This window comes from Notamacropus eugenii, chromosome 6 (genome assembly GCF_028372415.1).
Source record: "Notamacropus eugenii isolate mMacEug1 chromosome 6, mMacEug1.pri_v2, whole genome shotgun sequence".
NCBI lineage: Eukaryota > Metazoa > Chordata > Mammalia > Diprotodontia > Macropodidae > Notamacropus > Notamacropus eugenii.
Window position 1 is genome coordinate 340,403,521 of NC_092877.1, and position 21,922 is coordinate 340,425,442.

At 38.9% G+C, this 21,922-nt stretch overlaps 2 protein-coding genes across 18 annotated transcripts in view; one reads left to right on the forward strand and one right to left on the reverse strand.

The window, feature by feature from the left end:
• P2RY12 (purinergic receptor P2Y12) overlaps positions 1-14,180 on the reverse strand; it is a 62,808-nt gene extending 48,628 nt beyond the window's left edge. For both annotated transcript variants that reach the window (XM_072618327.1, XM_072618328.1), the window contains exons 1-2: positions 14,061-14,180; positions 13,750-13,916 (exon numbers count right to left, since the gene is read on the reverse strand). The gene's annotated coding sequence lies outside the window, so the exon portion shown is untranslated. The remainder of the gene's footprint in view (positions 1-13,749; positions 13,917-14,060) is intronic.
• The window catches only part of MED12L (mediator complex subunit 12L), a 603,739-nt gene that overhangs the window by 548,535 nt on the left and 33,282 nt on the right, over positions 1-21,922 (forward strand). For all 16 annotated transcript variants that reach the window (XM_072618312.1, XM_072618310.1, XM_072618325.1 and 13 more), the window contains 11 exons: positions 3,976-4,050; positions 4,184-4,374; positions 5,964-6,125; positions 8,490-8,601; positions 12,017-12,106; positions 12,933-13,042; positions 13,251-13,386; positions 14,171-14,332; positions 16,538-16,900; positions 18,089-18,245; positions 21,602-21,828. In XM_072618312.1, coding sequence (XP_072474413.1) covers positions 3,976-4,050; positions 4,184-4,374; positions 5,964-6,125; positions 8,490-8,601; positions 12,017-12,106; positions 12,933-13,042; positions 13,251-13,386; positions 14,171-14,332; positions 16,538-16,900; positions 18,089-18,245; positions 21,602-21,828 — 1,785 coding nt within the window. The remainder of the gene's footprint in view (positions 1-3,975; positions 4,051-4,183; positions 4,375-5,963; positions 6,126-8,489; positions 8,602-12,016; positions 12,107-12,932; positions 13,043-13,250; positions 13,387-14,170; positions 14,333-16,537; positions 16,901-18,088; positions 18,246-21,601; positions 21,829-21,922) is intronic.

Genomic DNA, 21,922 nt, shown 5'->3' on the forward strand with positions numbered 1-21,922 from the left:
TGAATGACAATTTCAGGTACCCCCTTCATCTTGATTTCTGTAGTCTCACCCACCCAAATTTCCTTAATCATTCCTCTGATGAAATAGTTTCAGTCCTCTTTACCCTCTTTTGAGGGTAACTGAGTCACTTGCCATTAACAAAAACATGTGATTTACATGATTTTTTCATGTCTTCACCTAATATGGCACATTTGATGGTTTTGAGCCTAAATGTAAGACTTTACATTACTCCTATTAAATTTCATCCCTTTGGATATGCTCTTAGTTCATTATATCAAGAACTTTCTGGACAATAATTCTGTCGTCTAATGTATTAGCTTTCTTTCCCAGCTCTGTGCCTCCCAAAAGAGTTTCTATGTATACAGTACACTTCTTTATTGGAAACTCTCAAAAGCAGTAATAAACAGCACTGAGAGCCCTATAGCCATCTATTAGATCAGATTTTCTTTTTGAAAATACTTTGATAACTGTATTTCAGTGTAACTAATTTTCTTTGTAATCACATGTATTTCATTGCATGCATTTAAAAACATTATTCTGAGCAGAATCCTGTAGAATTCACCCAAGTGCCACATGATACCAAAAAGGTTAAGAAATTCTGATCTTGATTCTTTGAGATTGAGATCAGTCCATTAAAACAGCCCACTGTGAAGTCCAGTTATTAAGACAGTTCCCAGTCCATCTTTGGAAAACTATGTGGAACAGTTAAATCCATATTTCTCCATCCTATGTGGGATGGATACCACAAGGAACCCTTCTAATACTTTGCTAGATCCAGACTCAAATTCACCTTTTCACCATTTGCCAAGCACACTGTATTTTGTCTTCTTCATGCTTTGCTATGGAATGTTAGTCTCCTACCATCTCTACTTTTTTTTGAAATTCCTATCCATCCTTTAGAAACCAACCAGCACCAATGCTTTCTCCTCCATGAAACCTTCACTGAGTTCCTTCAAAATTAGGATCATATGATTTTTTAGAGCTAGAAGTGACCTAGAACTGATTTAGATCTAGTCCCTTGTTTTACAGATGAGAAAATTGAAACCCAGAAGAATTAATCATCCTCTCCTTTAGAAATTCCCTAATTTTATATATATATATATAATATATATGCATATATACACACACATGCACACACATATGTATTATACATACACACACACCAGAGCACCTGCATTTCTTTTATAGCATTCATAAATTCTATGTTGTATTTTTTTAACTTACATACAGCCTTATCAAAATGAACACTATTTGAGGGTAGAGCTGTGGTGTATGTCTATACATCTTTATGTCCCAGAGTGCAGGCTCCCAGGAAATGATACTAAATGAAGGAATTCATTCACCCTCATCATTGAAAACATTGGGGAAATCTGAAGAGTGAAAACAAACTCTTTGTCATTTGTGATTATATTTGTTCGGATGCCTGACACCATTCTGAATTACAAGACTGCCAACGTTGCAATACTTCATTCACTTTTCTACTGATTTAGCCTGTTTTTATTAGAAAAGACACATGGCTTTTTTTAAGCTTGAAGGAAAGGGTTTCTGGAAGTTGAATACCTCTGGAATAGTGCTAACTTACAGCTTTGCCAAGTTTTCTGGGTTCCAACCTTTCTGTAGAAGTCTTATTAACATCAATTGAACTTCAACAAAGACTTGTTAAGCACCTGCTATCTACATCAATGCTAATCTAGAAAATTGTTAATAGATATTTTAAGTATATTTTTATACTGTATTAGAAGTTATCTGAAAGTTACTAATAAAAAAAAATTAAGCACCTACGGTGTTCCAAGCACTGTGCTAAAGCACTTTGCAAATATTATCTCATTTCCTCCTAACGACAGCAGTAACAATTTTAATAGCTAATATTTGCATGGCAACAACTCTGTGCCAGTCACCATGTTAAGTGCTTTATAGTCATTTTTATTTCAAAATACCATGCCATTTTTACATTTAAAATGTTCTTAAGTCCTTCACATCTTGGTCCATTTCTACCTTTCAAGTTTCCCTAAATTTTCCTCTTCTCTACTACTCTGCCATCTGGCTATACTGACTTATTTACGATTCCTTATATACAACACCCACCATTTCCCATCTCCTCGCCTTTGTTCTGGCTGTCCCTCATTCCTGACATTCTTTCCTTCTTCACCCCTGCCTCTTAGAATCCCTGACTTCCTTCAAGACTCTACTCAAGTTCCCCTTAAGACAGGTGACTTTTCTCAGTTCCTCCAGCTTCTAGAGCCTTTTCTCTCTGCTAAGGTTATCTTCTGTATACTTTGTATGCATCTTTTATGTATGTCATCCTTTACATGTTGTTCCTCCCTTTAGAATTTAGACTGATTAAGAGAAGGGACAGTTTGGGCCTTTCTTTGTATCCCTCTCATCTAGCACAATGTCCAGTACATCATTAAGTGCTTAATAAATGCTTGCTGATTGATTGTTATCATTGAAGCAAGAGAGCATTGATTTGTCATCACATTTCATGTTGTTCATGTGACTACAACCTTTCCAATGTTGAAAGCAATAAAGAGAAACTGATCTTGGAGTCAGGAGTTCTGCGTTCTAACCCTGATCTTGCCCCTTCCTTGCCATATAACTTTGGATCTCATTTAATTCTTTGGGCCTCAGTTTCCTCATCTTTGACATTGAGGGGACTTGACTAGAGTATATTAAGTTTCCTTCTAGCTCCAAGTCTATGATCAAAGAACATCTCTGTGACCTTGGGCAAGTCTCCTCATTGAGTTTACATTTCATTTTCAGCAAAATACAAATTATTTCCACCCAACTCAACTGAAGTAAATAAAATAAAGTAGGTAAATTTGGGAGGATCAGATGAGAATAACCCGTGTAAACACTTTGGAAACCAAGTTCTCTATAAATAAGTGGTATTATTACAGTTACTCCTAAGGTATTAACTAAAATCCTTATTGATAATCACAGACTCTTGCTGATCAGTAGACTGAACTATCCTGGTTTTTTTTTTTTTCCTTATAGATGATATTAGAATTTTTGTCTGAGTAAAATATAAAGGGGGAAGCAGCCTAGGGGGAATTTCCTTTATTCCTGAATTCCTAGCATAGGCAACTCCAAATAGTCCTTGAGGTGACCTAAAGCAGTGGTTTAATCCCAGGCTGGCCTCCCAGGGCCATCTCGTCTTACCAGCCAACCTAGCCACATCTGTCATTTGGTGCATAAACAAAACAAACTAATAATCCCCTTCACTAGAACATGAGCTCCTTGAGAGCAGGGACTGAGTTTGGGTTCTCTTTGTATGTGCCTGGCACTTAGTCAGCCTCTTAATCTGTGTTTGTTGACTGATTGATAGATTTTAATATTCACTTTATCAGAGCCTTAACACAAAGGAAAAGTAAAGCCACTTAAGGTGTTCCAAAACCAGAAAAAAAAAGTACTTTTCAGTTATCCCTTTCTCTTCACCATTTGGAGATGATGGAGTTCCCATTAATCAGAAATAAAGAATACACAGTAGGGATCTTATTTCCCCAAGGCTACTATAGACCTCAAAAGGACTCTTGTATCAAATGGCACCGGCTTTAAAAGGGTAGACTTGTTTTCTATGTTCTCTGGTTAATAGTTATCAGAATTTCACTAGGTGAGATATGATTTGACTTGGAAGAGATAAGTTGTTCAAAGAACGTCATTTAGTAAATTAAAGTAAATTTAGTAAAAGTAAATTGAGTAAATTAAAGACAGGATAGGTTCTGGAACATTTTAAGTTTTAAATACATGGAAAGGGAATACCTTGATCTAAATGATCACTTAAGCAGGGTTTTGGGGTGATAGGATCAGGATCAAAGCCTGCTTCTGTCTCTTTCTGTGTGACAGACCACTCACTTAAGCCTCAGTTTCCTTATTTGTAAAACAAAATGATCCTATCTTGTTTTTAAAAAAATCGGCAACAGTATATCACTTTGTGAAATATTTATTATATATATTAATTCCATAAATTTTACCCAGAATCTAGACCAATGGACTCTCAGACAGTCCTGGCTGGAACTTCAGTTAATGATCAAGCAATGCATGAAGGAGCCTGTGAGTATTGCTTTGTTTTTCAACCTTGATTTGCATTCTAATGATTTCCTGTCGAGTACACCGTGTTCGGGTTTGGTCTTGGATTCAGCTAAACCTGCCGTGAGTGTGCTAGCTTACTTATGTTTCACTGTAGGGTTCTGGGGCTGTGGCTGAAATGAACTGCTTGTTGGATAATATTGCAAAGACGACAATAGAAGTGTTTCAGCAATCCGCTGATTTAAACAATAACTCTTCTAACTCTGGTATAGGCCTCTTCAACCCAAACGCTATTGGAAATGGCGACACAAGTAACACAAGGCAGAATGGTAAAAAGACATTCCTAAGGTATTTTTCTGTGGCTTTTTTTTCCCTACGATGTGTAACAAATCTAACTGTTGTAATCAAAAACAATTGTCACTACAAGAGGACTCCCTTGTCCCTGGAAGAAGAATCAGTGACTTGGAAAATAAAGTGGCTGATTATATTTACCTATCAAAGGGGAACTGGGAGATAATACTTTAGGGATTTAAATATGAACTTGAACTATAGGAATTCTGGTGCCTTAAAACCCACAGCTTAAAAACCAGTCCCAGCTGCGCTCTTTGCGCTCCTTGACTGAATACCAAGTAGTATTGTTACTCTCATAGCTTCTAGTTGCTTTTTAAGATGATACATGCGTATCTAACCCCACACAGCATTGGTAAGATTTTGAATGGCTGAGTCACTCAAGGGGGAAAAAATCTGCTTTGTATTTTTGCAAGGCAGTACCTTTATTTTATTTTAATTCTTTGAAAATTCATTATCTATATTAAAATATAAAATGAAGGCATCATGGAAGGGATGATGGCAATGGAGACCAAAGGACCTAGGTTCACATCAGACACTTAACCAACTCTGTGACCCTGTAAGAAATTACCCAATCTCAGTGAGCCTCTGGCAACCCTTTTAGGACCTATCTATCAAGACCTAGGTTAGGGGTGGGGAACCAGCAGCCTTGAGGCCACATGTGTTCCTCTAGGTCCTCAAGTTCAGCCCTTTGACTGAATCCATTTTGGAATCCAAAATGAATTCATTCAAAAGGCCAGTCAATCTAGTTTGAATTCAGTCAAAGGACTAGTCAATCCAAATTAAACTCACTCAAAGGACCAGTGAGTTCAGGGCCAGTCAGTCTAGTTTGGATCTAGTCAAAGGGCCAGTCAATCCAGTTTGGATTTAGTCAAAGGGCTAGTCAATTCAGGGCCAGTCAATCCAGGGCCAGTCAGTCCAGTTTGGATTCAAAGAGCTGAACTTGAGGACCTAGAGGGTCACATGTGGCCTCAAGATCACAGGTTTCCCAGTCTTGACCTAGATGGACTACAGTCTGCTTTAATGGAGGGAGCTTTCAGGAGAGGAGTTTTCCAAGATGATGAAATCTAAGTATTTAAATAAATATGTATGTGCACTCTCTTTTAAACTGACTAGTTGATTGAATTATCTGACTATTGAACACAGAGTTTACTCTGTTGAAGAAAGAGAATTTCAAAATCTCAACCTCTGAAAAAAATCATGGGGGTGTGGGATAAAACAAAAACACTCCCAAATCTTTTTTTTTTAATCAAAAGTCATTTTTTCTCATATATTCTAAAGCATATTTTTGTGCTCTATCAGCTAGTTACTTGTCATCTCTGACATTTATTTTCCATCAGAGTGAATGGGTTGAACTTGGAGGTTTGCTTGGCAAGATTCAATTTAATTTAGCAAACATTGAGCACCCCATGTGCAAGGGACTGCCTAGAATATACAAAAGACAGACAGGAAGACCCTTTCTTAATATCATGATGTGTCTTGGCCGACTTGACTGGGGCGCTAGCTTTGTGTTTCCATTATGGCTATAGCAGAGGAGAGGAAGGTGACCTTTGGAATATGGTGATTTACAATTTTCTTGTGGTTTTTAGTTCTTCTGAACGCAGGGGTGTGTGGCTGGTGGCACCCCTCATTGCAAAGCTGCCCACTTCTGTTCAGGGTAGGGTGCTAAAAGCTGCTGGGGAAGAACTGGAGAAAGGACAGCACTTGGGATCATCCTCAAAAAAGGAAAGAGATAGACAAAAGCAAAAAAGGTAAGACTGGATAGAATGCCTCCTTCCATCAGAATTCCAAATCCTTCACAGACAGCAAGGAGCCTGGCTTCCCACTATCTAGTGATTGAAAGGAAAAAGTTTACTGGAATATTTCTGTATTGACCCATCTCCTCCAAGCCAAAGGTCCTAATGTAAGGGGTGGCGTAGAAAGCAATGGAAAATTCTGAGCTGCTAAAACCCACAGGAGCACAGGGAATCCTTGCAACTGCTGAGTCAGAGTTCAACTACACAATGACTCAAATTACCTTCAGTCTTATACTTCCCAGTATTGTTCTCAGTTCCTCTTTTTCTTCAAAATAAGAAATTTAAAGTAACTAGATTTGCAAAATGATACTATGACTGAGAAACGAAGATCCCTAGTACCAAAGGCAAGAGGAATTCCATCCAGTACCCAGAAACAGACAGAAGACCATAGGGTCATATATTTGGGAGCTGGAAAGAACCTTCAAGCCTTCTCATTATTCCAATGAGGAAGCTGAGGCCCAAGTTGTGACTTACCCTTTGTTACACAACTAGTGCCTATGGCAAGGTTTGAACCCAAGTCTCCTTGTCTCTAAGTCAAGCCCTTGATCCATTATACCATTTAAGTGGTGCTACATTGATTGTGTATCCATGGGCAGGTGACTTTCCTGTAAACTAGGGAAAATAAGACCTATATTGACTTCAAAGATTTGAGGTCAATAAAGTACTTGTTAAACCTGAAAGTGCTATATAAATATGACTTGTGTTATGGACTTGTGACCACTGACAAAAAATCCAATTGCTAATCTTACAATTGGAAAGAATTTCATGACCACTCCCTGCCCCTACTGTGCCAACATTATAGTATTTTTCACTTTATTTTTTTCTCCTTTTTTAAAAAAAATTAATATATTTGTTTTCATTTTTCAACAATCACTTCTGTAAGTCTTAAATTGTCTCCACCTCCCTTCCCGAGACAGCATGCATTCCTGTATGGGTTCTACACTTGCATTCTTATTAAACACATTTTCACATTAGTCATGTGGCATAGAAGAATTAAAATGAATGGGAGAAACCATGAGAAAAACCAAACCGAAGGAATTGGAACACAGAAGGAAGCAGACTATTTTTTCTTGTGTTATGTTTTCACATTATTTTGCCTGAACAACAGACAGTTCATATTTTTCCCCAAATCAGTTTAACTCTACTCTCCTCCCCACCTCATACCTATGTGTCAGTAGACTCTCTAGGAATGTTTTTTAGTTTGTAATTCCAGTGTATTTGAGGGTGATTTGGTTTGCATCAACGCAACAAATATTTATTGAGCACCAATAATGGAATTCTTGCAGCGGTGTGCAATATCTAAAATTAGTTTATATTCATGTGCACACTGGAGTTTTTAGTGTGTTTTTCTATGTGCAGGGTGTTTTTTCTCAACAAACCTGAAGTAGGTCGTGTGAAGATTGTTATGACAAATGTGTAGATGGAGAAATTGCAGGCCAGGCCAGTTCAGTGACTGGCCTGTAGTTGAGACACTAGAACTGTGTATAATGAATCCAAGCTTAGAGTTTTACACTATGTTTCTGCCACTTCCCATTATATAGTTTAGAAGGCTAGCCCATTTGTAAGTGGTGGGCCTGGATTCAAACCCTAGCCCTACCATTTTCTATATGTTATTTATTTCTCTGTATCAGTTTCCTCATCTGTAAAATGAGATGGTTGCATTAGATTGTGGTCCCTCCTGGCTCTAAATCAATGATCCTTTGATCTCTGTGTGAGCCATCCTTTGGACAAGAGGAAACATTGCACAGATGTTTAAATTTTGGTCTTATTTTAGCAAGGAAATGAGGAGAATGAACTCGTAATGTGTGATGCAGGCCTTCAGAAGAGTATGTAATCAGATTCAGTGATCTTTGTGAAGAGATACTGGTTAGTCTTGTAGTTTTGCAAGTCGACTAGAAGCCTAAATTCAAACAGTTGTTACTACTGGATTAGTAATCTCGAAGGTCCTTTCTGTGCCTAAAATACAATATTTTCTCAGTTTTAATCTGAAAGGCCATAACTTCATCTATTATGTTTTCATATAGATTTTTCAGTTCTGTTTATTGGAGTGACCTGCTAATTTCCCACTTACCTTGCTGCCCTTCTCCTTATTAAAAATCCACTGAGTCTTTTACCCTCTGCCATCTCGGGACATATTAAACTGCTTCTAAAATCTTATTAGCAAAGATGCAATTTATATTAAATTCTATCTGAGTTCCTGCTCTTTTCTTTTTAAGAGTAAAGCAAATAAAAGCAAACAACCAGAAGGAAGGAATTATAGTGAGACAGGAAGTGATCATCCATTCTCCTAATTTAATCTTCCTTGTGCTTCCTTTATAGTATGTCTCTCTTAAGTCAGCAGCCCTTCCTCTCCTTGGTACTTACCTGCCTTAAGGGACAGGATGAGCAACGGGAAGGACTCCTAACATCCTTGCAAAACCAAGTTAATCAGGTAACAGAGATGTATGATACTGAGACAGCCAAACTGGTATTTCACACTCATCAATTTCCTGGTTCTCCTTTTGAACTTTGTATTTTAAGATCATTTTCGCGCACAGAGTCAGTCCCTTCCCTCTCCCTCCAGCTGTCTTTACCTAAAGCAGAGATTCTGTTTTATCTAAATCTAAAGCAGAGATTCTTAACTTTTCAGCATTCTGGGGAAGTTTGTAGACCCCTTCTCAGATCAAAGTTTTTAAATGCTTGAAATAAAATAAATAAAGCTACAAAGAAGACCAATTATAGGCAACTAGGTCATAGATGGGCAGCTAGGTGGCAAGGTGGAGAGAGCACCTGGTTTGGAGTCAGAAAGACCTGAGTTCAAATCTGGCTTCAGACACTTACTAGCTGTGTGTCCCTGGACAAGTCACTTGACCCTGTTTGCCTCAGTTTCCTCATCTGTAAAATGAACTGGAGAAGAACATGGCAAACCTCTCCAGTATCTTTGCCAAGGAAACTCCAAATGGGGTCACAAAGAGTCGGACGTGACTGAAAACAACAAAACCACACCAGGTATGGGAACTGGAGTCAGGAACTGAGGTCACATCCAGCCTGAGGCACTTCCTGCTTTGTGACCCTGAGCAAAGCATTTACCCTCCATCAGTCCAAGTGTCTTCATCTGTAAAGTAAAGATAATAATAGCACTTACCTCCCAGGGTCGTTGTAAGGATCAGATGGAGTAATATTTATAAAGCATTTTGCAAACATTCAAGCAGATATTAAAGGTGGCTATTATGATTTTTATGTTGAAATGTAGTCATTGTTAGAAAAACTATAAAATAAAAAATTGACTAGTTCTTTGTCATTTGAGTGAATTAAATTAAAACACTTTGCTAATAGATCTGCCCAGTTCCCAACCCCAAACTATAACACAACAGACAGATACAAATACAGATTGATTTCAAGCTTGATTGCATCGACAGGTAATCTCAATGGTCAAAATGATTAATCAACGCATCTCATCATTTCTCCCCACAAATGAAAGAAAAGTCTGATGTATGTATTTATAAGAAAATGACGTATGTAGGTAGACGCCTAAAAGATGCCCTTCGGTGGGGTCACCTTAGGTCTGTGCACCTGGTCCAAAACGTAGCAGGTTTAGAAACCCAATTTTACCAGCTCAGATGATCTGGCTCTGAGGAGCTGAATCAGGCTAATCAAACAGGCAAGATCATCATTTTTAGGCTAAAATGTTAAGTTAGGAATTTATAATGAAGGAATGTATATTTCTAGCAGCCTTTCCTGACATCAAGGTATCAGAGGAAACAAGTTAATCTTCCAAAGGATCTTGGTGATCATGGGAGCAGAAAGGGTGGGATTGGAGAAGGCACTAGACAGGGATCCAGGACACTTGGTTTTATTCCACATTCTGCTGCTCTCTGACCTTGACCCTCACTTGCCGCCTTCTCCCTAAGATAAAGAGATTGGGCTGGCTCATCTCTTAAGTTCATTTCCAGCTCTAAGTGCAGAGGGTTAGTCCTATGGGACATTTCATCTGATTATGTTAGAAACATAATTATGTTTGCATTTCTTCAATCAAGAATATGTCATACTCCCTTCTCCTTCCTTTCCTCTCACTTGATTCTAAACCTTCTGTAATCTGTCTTCTGATCTTGTCGTTCAGCTGAAGCTACTCTTTCTAAAATTACCAGTGAGCTGTTACTTGCCAAATCTAAAGGCTTTTTCTCAATCTTTTTTCAATGAATTAGATTCAGTCTTACCTTACAGGAATTACAGCTTAGACATTCTCTGTATGATAAAGAGTTGGGAAATGCTCTAGTTCCTGGATGAGTTTGGGAAGTACCCTAGTCTCATTTGTAACACATTTTCAGATTTTTCCTCTGAAAATGTGTGATTTCTGCAGCTGTCTAATTTCATCCATTTGATGTTCTGTATTAGATTCCTTATCAAAAAGCTTTTTACATATTTATCATTGTCCAAAATCTCAGAAAATAAATTATTTGTGGTTTTGACATCCACTCTCTACTGACTAGTCTAATACAATGAGAATGCACCTCTTTAGCTGTTAGAGTGTTGGGCCAGGAGTCAGGAAGACTCATCTTCCTGAGTTCAAATCTGGCCTCAGGCCCTTACCAACTGTGTAACTCTGAGCAAGTCCCTTAACCCTGTTTGCCTCAGTTTCCTCATCTGTAAAATGAGCTGGAGAAGAAAATGGCAAACCACTACAGGATGTTTCCCAAGAAAACCCCAAATGGAGCCATGAAGAGTCAGACATGACTGACAATGACTGGACAAATACCAGATACAAATTCTTCAGAATGTATGCTAAGCCAGGGTCATTAACTCAAGAAGGTTCAAGAATAGAATCCTTGATTAACAACCAAATATAGCTGTGCCTCTGGATAGGCTAAGATAGGATAGGGATCAGACCTCTGATTTCATTGGTGAGAGAACCTCCCGAGTGAGGAAACTCTTTTGGCCGCTAAAGGTCAGAGGGCTGCCTACAGCATTGTGAGATTAAGTGACTGATCCAGTGTCATACTACCATATATGTCAGAGTTGGAACTTGAACCCAGGTCTCCCTAATTCTCCACTGGCTTCTGGCAAACCTTGTTCCCAGAAAACAAGCTAGTTCTGCTTCTCCCATTACTGCGGCTAGGAGGGATTATTTGGTACTTGGGACTGGGAACATCAGATAACAAAGCACACTAAGAACCACAAGCAGCCTTAGTTCAGCAATTGTCAAACTTTGGGGCTCAGGACCCCTTTATACTTTTAAGAAATTATTTAGAATTGCCACCTCCAAGAACTTGCACAGGGTTACAACTAGTGTCTCAGGATAGATTTGAACTCACAAAGTTGAGTCTTCCTGACCCTCACGCCCCGCTCTCTGTCCATTGTGCCACCTAGCTGGTTCCATTAATATTTACTTGAAATTAAAACATCTTAGTATTATTATGAAAATAGTTTTCACTTTGCAGATCTCCTGGAAGGATCTTGGGGACTTATAGGAGTCCCTGGACCACAGTTTGGAAACCTTTATTTTACTTTGTATTGCTTCCCCTGCCCTTAAAAAAAATAACACAAAAAGCCCTTGTTGTCAGAAGTGTTAAGAGGGAAAGTGACTGATGAGAATTTCACTTCTTCTACCTGCCCCTGCCCCTGGTCCAGAGAAACAGTAAAATTACTAAAATTCTTACATTAAAGAGGAAGAAGAAAAGCTAAGAGAAAAGCAAATTACTAAGATAAAATTTAAAAAGATAAACTTTAAAGGATAATGTTGCTGCATTTTTTTAAAAACTTGTTGTTCACCAAAGGTTCTGGAGTTGACCGTTGGAGGATAATGAAAGAAACATTATACAAGAGAAAAATCCAGTTCTAACAGAAAAATGTTTATTTTTCAATCTTAGATTTTAAGTAACTGGAGAGAGGAACGTTACCAGGATGATGTTAAAGCAAGGCAAATGATGCACGAGGCATTGCAACTGCGTCTTAATTTGGTAGGAGAAATATTTGGAGTTTCCTTATTTTATTACTTGAAACAAATTGGAAATTAACCAGATGAAAGTAACTTTGATTTCTGGTTCTCTGTGCAGACCATGTAATACAAAGCAGCTCATTCTCTTTGTATCAGCTTTCATTGTTACTTTGTTGCATTTCTTTTTGATTTGCCTCACTTCCCTAGGATGTCCCAGTAGGTGTTTCAGACATTGTATAGCCTGGGAGTCTTGAATCTGATCTAGTAGGATAGGAGAGAAAGGGTAGGGCAATGAGGAGAGCATTGCAGTTACAATGGAAATCCTGTCAAACGAAGTCTACTCCTAGTTTTAGTCTGCCACTGACTTAGTTATGAACCTGTGTGGGGTCTCACTTTCCTCATCTGTAAAATGGAGAGAATACCAGGCAATTTTGGGGGAGGAGGGAGGTGGTTTCTGGTTGTGAAATCATTAGAACGGCGGCTTTGAAATGCTTTACTAGCTCTGCTACGATCTTTCTATGGGCCTAAAAGCCCCTGAGATACTGATAATAAAATTGTAAATCAGATTCTTCTTTAGTTCAAACTGACCTCCCATTTTCTCCCTCCACTATAACTTAGCTCAGATTTTACGACATAAAGAATTGTGACTCTTTGACAGTTCACTGCTTTTCCCCAACAGATGGGGAAAGGAAAGCCAGGGAGAGGGCAGGAGGAGAGAGTGACCAAGGCAGCCTGCCTGTGATCAGACCCTGACTAATCCCCCTCAGGGTGCCAAGAGTGTTAGTGGTGGTTGTTCCCTCTTGGTTATCTGTCTATACTGCAACCTTTTGTTGTATTTTACGTGTTAGGTAGGAGGAATGTTTGATACTGTGCAAAGAAGTACCCAGTGGACCACAGACTGGGCACTACTGCTCCTTCAGATAATTACTTCAGGAACCGTTGACATGCAGACTAACAAGTATGTTTTTTTTTTTTTTATCATTTTGCATTTCTCTTTCTGTGTGTGTGGTATAGTCTTTTTATTCTACAACAACCTATTTTCCTGGGTACATTAAAACATCTCTGCAATGAAATAAAGCAATTGAGAATGCCTGGCTAACTTATGAGTGTCCTCATGACTCTTCTGAGATGAAACTTATTTTTTTTTATCTTTCCCCCCCTCCTAGTGAATTATTCACCACAGTTCTTGACATGTTGGGTGTCCTGATCAATGGAACCTTAGCCTCTGATCTGTCAAGCTCCTCCCAGGGTGGAGCCGAAGAAAACAAGAGGGCCTACATGAATTTAGTGAAGAAATTAAAAGTATGTTTGTCATTTACAATTCTTATTATATCCTATTTGGTGAAGAAAAATGATTCCAATGATCCATGCTTTGAATGGTGCAAAACTCCCAGGATTCTGCCTGCGACATTATTTCTCTTTAAACACAGTGAGAATTTTTTCAGAAGGTGCCTTAGGAAGAACTACCCAAAGAAACAAGCAGAACATCAAAATTAGCTTGAAAGAGATGGTGCCACTGGGGCATCTGATAATAAATTATCATTCCGCTAGGAATTTCTAATATCTGTTTTCTTTCATTACTCACAAAAATGATCACTTCCAGTAAAAACCATATCCAAAAAACACCCCCACTCCCCAGAAAATGGAAACACTCAACTGCCTTACCCACAAAATGAGCGAGAGGAGCTTGTGGTCTGCGCTTGCATGTGAGAGGGCTTCTCAGGGGTCAGCAGCTGGATTCTGGATTCTCATGCCATCCTCTACCTCTGCTCATGTTAGTGCTGTGTCGTTTAGTGGACAAGGATGCCTCTCTTTTATGTACTATTTTTGGCCTTGGATTGAAGAAATGAAAAGAAATCAAAACAGAACTAACTGTGCCCTCCTCCTCCCCTTTCCCCCCAGACAGACAGACACACACACACACACACACACACACACACACACAGACACACACACACACACACACACACACACACCTGTTTAGTAATGCAGCATACATAGTAAAAGGAAATATTGCATAACGAAGCTTCCTCATTTCTTTTCTGCCGTCTCTGTAATTTTCCTTCCTACTTCTCTTTTCTTCTAGAAAGAGCTGGGTGACAAACGGTCAGAGAGTATCGACAAAGTTCGCCAGCTGCTGCCTTTGCCCAAGCAGACTTGTGATGTCATCACTTGTGAGCCTATGGGGTCCCTGATTGACACAAAAGGCAACAAAATCGCAGGATTCGACTCCATAGATAAGAAACAGGCAAGAGTAAATGTTTTCTTTAAATATATATACCCCAACTTTCTTTAAATTGCTCAGTAATGGGGAAGTGGCTGAACACCATACATTTGGACCATGTGTTTTGGTTTGTTGAACCTCATTCCTGAATGATGAGGAGAAAGCCTTGAAAATTTGGAGGCAAAAGATCTGGTTCTGAACATCACCTCCCTGACAATTGCCACCTCTGAGTGTTCACGGGCTTGTTATTTACGTAAGCCCCATGATTCTTTTCTCTGCAAAATGAAAATAATACCTGATCTGCTTTCCTTACTATATCACAGGGATTTTAGAGATCTGGCTAGGGACTTAGGTCTATGATTTTATTAGGATAAGGAATTCTCAGCTGAGGAAGCTCCATATCTATAACTGAATCTTAAAGACCTGTCTAGAACACTGAGAGTTTTAAGTGACTTGCCCCAGGTCCCAGATCCAGTGTGTATGTCAGCGATTGAACCTGAGCCCAGGTCTTCCTGGCTGTAAGACCAACTGTCTGCCATGCTCTGCTGCCCTTGCCCAAGTCTTTCATAAAAATGAAATAATGTGTGAAAAGTGCTTAGTGATTTGTAGTAAGACTGTCAAATAATGCTATAAAAATGGAGCTAAGTATCATGTTTAAATCAGTCGTCTGTCAGACACTCTAGCATCATAAGAACCATATTTCCTTTCATTTCCACTGAGGTTTCTATTAACTTCACTGCAACTCCTTTTCAGAGCACAAATCTGTTTCTACCAGTCCTATAGAATGGACAAGCAAATGTGAAATGAAGTTTTACATTAAGTCTCCTGGTATTTTCCTTGCTGAGAAGTCTGCAGAAGAATTTTAGTCTAAATTACACCAAAAAAATAGCATACTCCTCATTTAGAACCATAGAATAGGCCTGGGAGATAGAATCATATCCAGCACTTTCATTGTGCTAAGGAGGAAACTGAGGCCCAGAGAGTTAAACTTCCAACATCACCCCAGGAAGTAAGTGGAAAAGTTGAAATTCACGCTTGGGTTCTGTGATGACAAATTCAATGTACCCCTTCCCCTGCCTTTCTGTATTTTTAGAGCATCTGTCTCAGTGCCCTGAACATTGTAGGTTCTGAAATGTTTGGGGTTCTTATGATTCTAGAGTGTCTGACAGAAATAACTAATTAGTAAATCCATAGATGGTTAATCCCCTCCCTTTGTTAGTAACTGGACAGGTAAGAATTTTTATTGAAGTGTTGGAGGTACTTTCTGTGAAATGGGGGGAGGAATGGGTTTGTTTTTGTTTCCAAAAAATAAAGTAAAAATGTCATTTTGGATGTCTGTGTGTGCACGCACGCGTGCTAGTGAACAAGGTAATCAACAAGCCATTATTTAGCCCCTGCTCTGGGCCAGGCACTCTGTTAGGATACAGGTGTAAAGAATGATACAGTCTCTACTTGCAGTGACCATAATATTCTAATGAGGGAGATGACAAATACATGTAAAATACATAGAGCATAAATATAAAGTTAGTAAATACAAATATAGAGACAGGAATTAAGTATAACGGAGTTTGGGACAAAGGGCACCAGTGGTTGAATCAGGAAGATGGCTTTTGAACTGCCTTTTAAAGGAAGAGAAGGGCTCAGTGAGATGGAGGGAAGGAATGAGAGCATTCCAGGCATGGGGGAAGACTGGTGCCAAAGCAGAGTGGAAGATTGAGTGTTCTGAGTGAGGATCCAAGAAAAGGTTGGTTCAACTGGATCTAGTGAGGCTGGAAAGTTCAGTGAGGAGGTAAGGGAGAGGTCAGGAGGAAATGCGTTCCAGGCTGAGTGATAGCCAGAATAAAGTGCCGAGATGGGTCATGACAAGGCTTCATATTTGTATAATTGAGTATGTGCACACAATCAAAGTGTGATTAGAATATGTCCTAACTAGCAGGAAGCATAGAGCACTGGCCCTGGAGTCAGGAGTTCAAATCTGGCCTCAGACACTAGCTGTGAGACCCTGGACAAGTCACTTAGCCCTGACTTCATCAAAAAAACAAAACAAAAAAGAATCTCCCCTAAGTGTACTTGCCTTAAAAATTATTTTTTAATTTTTAAAATTGTATTTAATTTAGTAATAGATTGTCTATTTAATTAAATTTCTTTTATTTAAACATTTTTCTTTTAATTTATGGTTTGGCTCTGTGATATGTTTAGTGGCTTCATGGACCATTCTTTTGCAAATAGGGTCTCCAGGTGTCCACAAAACAGAAGGTATCCCCGTGGGACTTATTTGAGGGCCACAAAAATCCAGCTCCCCTCTCTTGGGCCTGGTTCGGGACTGTTCGAGTGGATAGAAAGGTGATCAGATATGAGGAACAGCACCATCTTCTCCTGTACCACACCCACCCTACCCCCAAACCCCGAAGCTACTACCTCGAGCCCCTCCCTCTGCCTCCTGAGGAGGAGGAGGAAGAGCCAACCACACCAGTGTCTCAGGAACCAGAAAGAAAATCCGCTGAGCTGTCTGATCAAGGAAAATCTGCAGCTGATGAGGAGAAGAAAACAAAAGGAAGGAAGCGAAAGACAAAATCAAATTCAAGAGTTGATGTGAGTATGAGGACCCACTCAAACCTCCTAGGAATTATTGCCCAGATTCCTGAATATAGTGCCCTGAAACACCTGAGCTTGTTAGAGCATGGTTGTCCATTGTTGGGTGTTGCTCCCATCTCCTGACATCCACATTATCTAAGACTTCCCTATAATTTAGACACCACTAACCAGAAGGAGGGACCTGTTGGTTGACTGTTTGAAGGTAATAGAAACCTCAATGGAAATTAAAGGAAATTTGGTTCTTATGATTCTAGAGTCTCTGACAAAAATAACTAACAAATAAATCCATAGATGTTTAATACTCTCCCTTTGTTAGTAACTGGACAGAAAAGGAGGGATACTACCAGCTATTGCCAATGTGGCACAAGCAAGAAGATTCATTTTCATGAGTTCAAATCTGGCCTTGGACACTTATTAGCTGTGTGACCCTGGGCAAGTCTCTTCACCCTGTTTGCCTCAATTTCCTAGCTGGAAAAGCAAATGGCAAACTATTTCAGTAACTTCACCAAAAAAACACCAAATGGGATGACAGAGAGTCAGACATGACTGGAAAGCAACTGAACAATAACAAAATAGTGTTGACTGATCACAACCATTGGTTACTTGTTCTCAAAACCTGTACATTCTTTCTTATACAAATTTTTTTTTTCTAAATGTCACTAATTCTTGCAAAAAAAAAATTAATAAGGATTCTCTGTTGCCTCCCTTGAAAGTTATGGGAACCAAAACATTCTTGTTGGCCTTTGTTCCCCTTGTAGTTTTCATTTTAACTCTTCCAACGTTTATCTGCTTCCACACTGCTCCACATCAGGGATGGTTCAAGTCAGACCCTGCTTTGTTGCCCGGAAAATTTGAAATGAGTTTTAGGTCCCTTTGGAATTGGCCTCAGTGCTGGGGTTAATAATTGAGCATACTGTTTTAACTGCCTTGTGTTCATTATTACTCATTTGATAGCATAAAAGCAGAACACAACACAGTGTATCTTAAATAAAATCTTTCCTTTCAGCTGATTTTTAAAATGCGGAGAGAACATGCTAATTGGCATTCTCTGCTCTCTTTGTATCTTTAAAAATAACTTTATAGCCTACAAGAGGACATGTCTCAAATAACTTTGTAGGAAGAATCTGCATGATTCATGTAGTATGTGAATTGCACTAACGTTTCTTCTTACCATGTACGTTGAAGGACTATCCCCAGAACAACATGTACCGAGTGCCTCCCAATTACTCACCAATTTCCTCCCAAATGATGCACCACCCTCAGTCGGCATTGTGGGGTTATAACATTATGGGACAGCCGCAGCAGCCTGGCTTCTTCCTGCAGAATCAGTCACTTACACCAGGTAAGTGAAAGATGTGGCATGGTCATGGTGCTCAACAGCGCGATTGGATCTTTTGCTTCATTCCCTAAAAGATAGGCCTGAAACAGCCATACAAATCAGTGAAATTCTGAATAATTACTCCGGGGAATATGGAGTTGAATACAAGGCTATGTATAGTTGAGGTTTTTTTTTGGTTTGTTTGTTTGTTTTTTTTAATAAACAAGCTTGTTTTTCTTAAAAAATGAAACAGCATAAAATTTTATTTTTTATTAATATTGTTGCTTAGAACACCAGAATTTCTCCCAGATCCCTCTTCATTTTGTTTAAAATAAAAGCCATACCTATATGTGTATATATTAATATTGGTCTTGAAAGAAAACTGTTTATAGAACCATCTTAAGTAAAGAGAGCTGATTATAAATGAAAGAGATCATACAAGTTGTGTAGTCTATTAATATTATCTTCAGAACCAAACTTAGTAAGATACCTTCAGGCAGCACTTATATTTTATTTCTCTGTCTTCCATATTGACTAGTATAGTATTTTGTACATTTAAGGGAAAACTAAGTGCTCAATGGATATTTACATGAATGAAAACCAATTATTTTACTTAAACTTGCTTAATTTTATCTTGATCAATTTTTAAGTAGCTGTGTGTCGGACACCTTTATAGTAAAGCTGTAATTTTAGTTTTTCTCTGTACAATTTATTCAATATATATTCTTAATAGTCTGTCGGGCTTAGACATTGATTATGGCTACTGTCATAGTGGAATATTTCACCGATTCATAGCTATCCTTATTATTCAACTGTAAGAAAATTTTATTCCTTTTCCACTAGAAGAAAATGTTTCTGATCAAAGAGTAGTGATTAACTTCTATAAATTTTTTTTTATGGATGACTGTCATTCTACTTTCTAAAGTGGATAAGTTTTGGAATGTGGAAGGTGTTTCTAAAGAAACAACTTTCCACGTGACATTAAGCAATTTTGATTATATTAGGCTCAGATGTTCTTTTTCAGGATTGTGAGAGGTTTTTGTTTTTAAAAATAGGAGCCAAGAAGTGCTGAGTTCTCTTTTTAACACACTGGCTACTTCTGGGTTTGGGGTGTGTCAGAATTTTTTGTCAAAATCTTTGAAATGTTGCTAAGCCTGATGTTTCATGATTAATCCATTTCTCTGACTCACCAGTGAAAAGCAAGATTGCATAAATCCTAAAATGTACAGTAGATGTTAGATTGATGTTACAGTTCCTCTTTTTTTAACCAAAAAATAATTGTCTGTTAATTATGCCCATTGTGTGAGGCTATAGCTGAAACTTTTACTTAATATGCACAGATACATTAATGAAGGTCATTAGGTGCCAACTGTGTGCTAGACTCACTAGATTTAGAATATTAAAGGTGAGTGCCCTTCATTTAAAAATTGCCATAAAAACTAGGGATTATTTAATTAGTTTATTCAGGGTTACAGTGTAATGGAATCATAAAATTTTAGAATGACTCTGAGGTCAGATTTATAGCTGGGAGGAACTTTAACAGGCCAACTAGTTTAGCATCCTCATTTGACAGAAAAGGAAACTGAGGCACAGAGATTTTTTTTGATGTGACTTATTTACACTAGGTAATAAGTTACAGAGCTGGGATTCAGCCCTCGGGCCTGTATCAAGTTGCAAAGGAAGTACCTTATCAAGTAGTCTTACTTGAGCAAAAATCTCTCAAAACTATCTTTATTAAGTGACCATCCCAAACTCTGCCTGAAAAACTTCCATGAGGGAAAATTCTTTGCCAGACGGAGGCTATTCTGGTTTTTGGACAGCCTCATGTAGTTAGAAACCTTTTTTTTTTTTTGTTACAATTTTCTTACATTAGCCAAAATCTGTTTTTCTGCAGTTTCCTCTGAGACCAGATTGTTAGGTATATTCTTCCAAATTGTCCATAACGTTTATTCCTTGTATTATGAGCTCCTTGAAGGCAAAGACTTGTCTTTTGCCTCTTTTTGTATCCCTAAAGCCTAGCACAATGCCTGGCACATAGTAGGTGCTTAATAAATGTTTCTTAATTGCCTCTCCCACCCTTCATGCCCCTTTTCCTCCACAGGTCCATTTCCAGTCTAAAATATCCTTCAATTCCTGTATAACATCATCTGTAGTTCCTTCTTCAGCCTGCTGTTCTGTACATGATGTGGTCTATCAGTATCCTTCCTCAAATGTGGTGCCTAGAGTCAAACATATTACTAAAAATATGATCTGACTCGGGCCGAGTGCAGCTGGACTTTTGGGGCCTTTTGTGCTTCTCAGGACATTGTGGCATAGTGAATAGAGACCTGGCCTTGAAGCCAGAAAGACCTGAATTCAAGTCCTGCTGCTGATAACATCCTGGCTGTGGACTATTGAATCTGTGAAACAACTCTGTAAGATACTAAGTTGCAAAAGAATGGTAAAAGAAATCTCAACAAGAATCTCCTCTACCATTAAAATCACAGATGCAGTCCCTATTCCCTCTGCTTACCTTAATGCCACCTGAAGTCAAATTAGCCTTTCAAAACTATCACGTCACACCATTGGTTGGGAAGCCACAATGATTGTTTTAAATCTTGGGGAGGGAAACTTTTGAGCCTAGTAGTGACTTGAGAGAAGGAGTGTACCTCTAAGTCAATTTGTAAATGCATCTTTTGGAATTACAGGAGAGAAGTCTCTAGTTTGAACTCTAGAGTGGAGAATGTATAAGAGGATTGTTTCCTTAATAGCAGAATATATTCCAAACTGTGAGCTAAAGGGAACGAAGGGCCAAAATTGAGAATGGCTATGGTAACAGGAAATAGCAGAGGCAGGGCTGTGGCCATCCAAGTGTCATTCCTTCATCCTCAGCCTTAGAGGCCTGCTCTGCAATGCAGAAGGAGGGTGTGACAGATTTACCAGGGCCATTGGTAGCTTATGTAACTTGTGTAGGATTACACAGCCAGTATATTTCAGAGGCAAGATGTCCTGCCTACATCGTCCTGATAAAGTGGCCCTCTCCCCTTCTGCCTTTCCTTTTAGCCTTTAAAAAGTTAGAATCATACTGAACTGGGGTATTTGAATTCTCAGAAGCGCCTGATCAGTCCTAGAACCACACAGGCTACCCTGAGTTCTTTTCTTCCCTACTCCCCTCACTCCACTCTCATTTCTCCAAAATGGGCCCTCTTCCTTTGTTATAATAACATAAACCCATAAACATTTATTTAAATGTTGATTTGTTTGTTTGGTTTCCAAATTCCTTCCTGACTCCATCTTGACAGAATAAGTCAGTATAGTTCTAGAGACTTAGCGTTCTCTCTTGCACATTGCCCTGGTACACTTGATCTTGAGAAACTCTCTACATGTATGATGTCTTCCAGGTGGCTCCCGACTGGATCCAACGGGCTCCTTTGTCCCCACCAACACAAAGCAAGCCCTTTCCAACATGTTGCAGAGACGTTCGGGCACCATGATGCAACCTCCTTCCATCCACGCAATCACGTCCCAGCAACAACTGATCCAGATGAAACTCATGCAGCAGCAGCAGCAGCAGCAGCAGCAGCAGCGACTCCTCAGACAACAAGCCCAAACAAGACCTTTCCAACAGGTTTGTCCAAATCCAGCAGACAGTGTTGCACATTTCAGTCCCTCCAGTAGCAAGTGATCTGTTCTGTGTGTGCAAGATGCACGTTGCACATGTG